A 3,462-nucleotide genomic window follows, 5' to 3' on the forward strand; every position below is an offset into this window, starting at 1 on the left:
CTGTACAAGTATGTGTACATTATAATTGTTGGTTCTGCAACTCCCAGAATCAACATTGGCTGTCCCCCAAAAATTGAATGGATCACTCCACAGAGAGCCGTTGAAACAAGAGTTTCAACAGTGCTCAAGCTTCCATCTATTACAAATCAAAGAAATTTCTCCAGATAAATATAAAATGCATCTTCAATATGGATGCAGGATGATTATTTAGAACAAAGTAGAGATCTTTCATGTCTAAAATAATCATATGTCAATACCGGTAAAAATATTCTGTGAGATAAAAATGTATACCCGTTTCCCTACTCAATTGCTCGCCGAAGGCAATGACTGGGAGAGCTGAAGCAAAGAAAATGTATGCTGTTGGAGCTAGTATCCTGAAAACGGTCAAAAAATTAAAAAATTAAATAAAAAAAATAAAAACCAAATTTTTACATAAGATGCTTAATTAAAAGTGAAATTCAAGCAAAAAGGCTTCACCTTGCACCTGAACTACATCCATCAAGCCAGTCATTTTTGTAGCATGACAGCCTTCCTTTGGCATCATTGATGACTCCCTTGATTGGACTCTTCAATTGATTCATTGCTTATGCTGCATAAGAAACTAAAGGGGTCAAATATACTGATAAATATCAAAACAAAGATTACAAAGAAAATGCTATGATCCTTCAAAATTAAGTGCACTAACGAATTTCTTTATATTGCGCTTAGTTCCGTTTTGGTACAGTAAACAATAGTTCGACCAGGTTATGAACAATAACAAAAATATTTGAATTGGGAAGGTAAAAAATATATTATTGAAGATAAATATTTCCATTTCAATATATTACTGCACCAAATAACTAACAAATAGAAATTACCAAAGAGAAGACTCGTGACTTTGATGTGAATGGATAAAAAGTAAATAAAATAATCAGGAAAGCAATGAACACCAACCTTTGATAGAATGTATATAAAAAGTATGTATAATGGAGTCTTTCTTGAATATAATTGACCGTTTTCAGGAAAGATTCCATTTTTGTGCTAATTCTACTGCTAAGAAAATTGAAGATATGGAAATTGAAGAACATGTTCTGAAAAATATTAATGTGAGATCTAATAGGAGAATTATAGAAGAAGGGGAAAGGGAAGGGAAGAAGAGAAAGGAGGTGAAAAAGAGTGAAGGAGAGGGAGAGGACGGATAGAAATAATATGAGAATATCGATTTATTTCATTAGCCAATGTTATTCCAATTACGCCGCATATGCCCCTGATTTAAACCAGTCGGCTACAAAAATCAGTTTTTTACCTACGGAAAATTACAGCTTTTTACCTACGAAAAATTATCAAGGTAATTAGAAACAGATCATCCGTTAGTAAAAGTTATTCACTTTCAGCTATGTTAATCAGCAACGGATTTTCCGTTGATAACGTTGATATCTCTTTATTAATGGATATTCTGTGCCTCATGTAATCATTTAAGATTTGGATCTTTCACATACGGAATATCCGTAGGTGATGTACCGAATATTACCAATCGATTATCCGTTGATAAAAGTTAGTCATTTTCAATTACGATAATTAGCAACGAATTTTTCATTGGTAATGATGATATCTCTTTACCAACGAATATTCTGTGTCTCATGCAATTATTTAACATTTGGATCTTTCACCTACGAATAATCCGTTGGTAATTATAAACGGATTATCTGTTGGTAAAAGTAATTCACTTATCCCACATCGAAAATTCACAACAAAGTTTTTGGAGTTGCCCTCTATAAATTAATTTGTGGTTAAACAATATTTTGGCCCTTCAATTCGATTGATTAAAAGTTCAAAAAAAATAGAATTATTAAATAAATAAATAATAATAATAATAATAATAATAATAATAATAAATAATTTATTTATTTATTTTTTACACCGTGCCTCATACTAATGCGGCTATTTACAACATAGATTTTTACCATTGTAATTATAGACATTTACCAACGGAAAGTTGGTTGGTATGGTTAAAATTTTACCAACGAAAATTTTGTTGGTAAAAGATTCACATTTTACCAACGAAAATTCGTTGGTAAAATATTTACTCTTTACCTATGTAGGATCCGTTGGTAACTATCAGTGACCCTCAAATTAGCAATACATTTGCGGTTGCAAATATTTCGTTGATAAAGAGAAATAGCAACGAATATTAATGTTTTAGGAACGGAAAATTCATGCGTGAAGCCATATTTTTTAGTAGTGTCCTACTTGAAGTAGATGATTATTATAGAATTAATGAAATCAACAGACTAATACTGTTTCCTAAAATAAATATGAAAAATGGAAACTAAATATAATGATATCTTTTTAATATTGCATCAGATATATACCGTAAAAATAGAAAATTAACAAAAGAAAGTGACACCCGTGTTTGCAAATCAGCAAATTTTTTTTCATATTTCATCTTCTTTCACTGTATAATCAATCAATAATTTTAAACAGATAATACGAGCCGTATTGCTAATCCTATATCTTGACCTAGAACAAACAAGAACGATGCAAAATAAATAAATAAATAAATAAATAATAAAAAAAAAATTGCTTTCGAACCCATAATTTTTTCAAATTTCGTTAGCTTTTCATTCCAACAGTATTCTTATGAACAAAACCCAGAAATCAAAACAATACATATGTAGAAACACACGATTTTATGACAATAACGTAAGTGCATGAAATAGAATAGAGAGAGAAGTCATGAAAAAGGGACCTCAGAGTAAAGAAATTCAAGTGGACCCAATCAAGAAATAACCAAATGCTCGTGTTTAATATTGTAATGGGAAGTAACAAAAATAATAAAACAACTTTTCCGGCCGGCAAAATGCCACCGGAGAAGAAGGGACAGAGTAGTCTAAAATACAAGAAGGAAAAATTAGTCTTACCACCTCTTTTCTCTCTCTCTTTCTTTTACGCTGTAATTTCCTCAGTATGTTCTTTTCGTATTTTCTCTCTTTGCCAGTTATCTATGGCACCGTTTAGAGAGAGGAACAGAGAGATATATAGAGCGTTTAGAGAGGGCTGGTATTCTGTGTTCAAAATCGCCAGCATGGCTATAAGTGTTGGTCATGCTGCCATATTTACTAACCTAAACGAATCCTAGGCCTAAAATAATATTTTCTTATTTTGAATATTACTTTAAATTTTCAGTCATTGTAAAAATTATTTAATAATTTAAATAATACATACCAAACATATAAAATTATAAATAATATATATACATAATAATTTCTAAAATTAGTCAATTATACAATTTTCAAGTTTTTGGTGAGTATCCGAGAAAAATAGAAAAAGAAGAAGAAAGGTACATTTAGAGGAGAAAAAAGTACATTTCTCGTCAAAAGAAAGATACATTCAAATAAAAGGATTCTAATAAAAAATATTAATAAAGCGCACCTAAGTGCGTCTAGTGATGTATTAAATGGTCAACTTAATAGTTGATCGCTT

At 30.4% G+C, this 3,462-nt stretch overlaps 1 protein-coding gene across 1 annotated transcript; it reads right to left on the reverse strand.

The window, feature by feature from the left end:
- Positions 1-6: 6 nt before the first annotated feature.
- Positions 7-3,070, reverse strand: LOC111373802 (probable boron transporter 7; the record flags this gene model as incomplete). The annotated part of the gene is made up of 4 exons (XM_022996365.1): positions 2,901-3,070; positions 478-589; positions 292-374; positions 7-136 (listed from the first exon to the last, which is right to left on the reverse strand). Coding segments are annotated over exons 2-4 (317 nt in total), but the record flags the coding sequence as incomplete, so codon positions are not given.
- Positions 3,071-3,462: the final 392 nt, after the last annotated feature.

Source organism: Olea europaea, unplaced genomic scaffold, assembly GCF_002742605.1.
Source record: "Olea europaea var. sylvestris unplaced genomic scaffold, O_europaea_v1 scaffold11669, whole genome shotgun sequence".
In the NCBI taxonomy this organism is placed as follows: Eukaryota; Viridiplantae; Streptophyta; class Magnoliopsida; order Lamiales; family Oleaceae; genus Olea; species Olea europaea.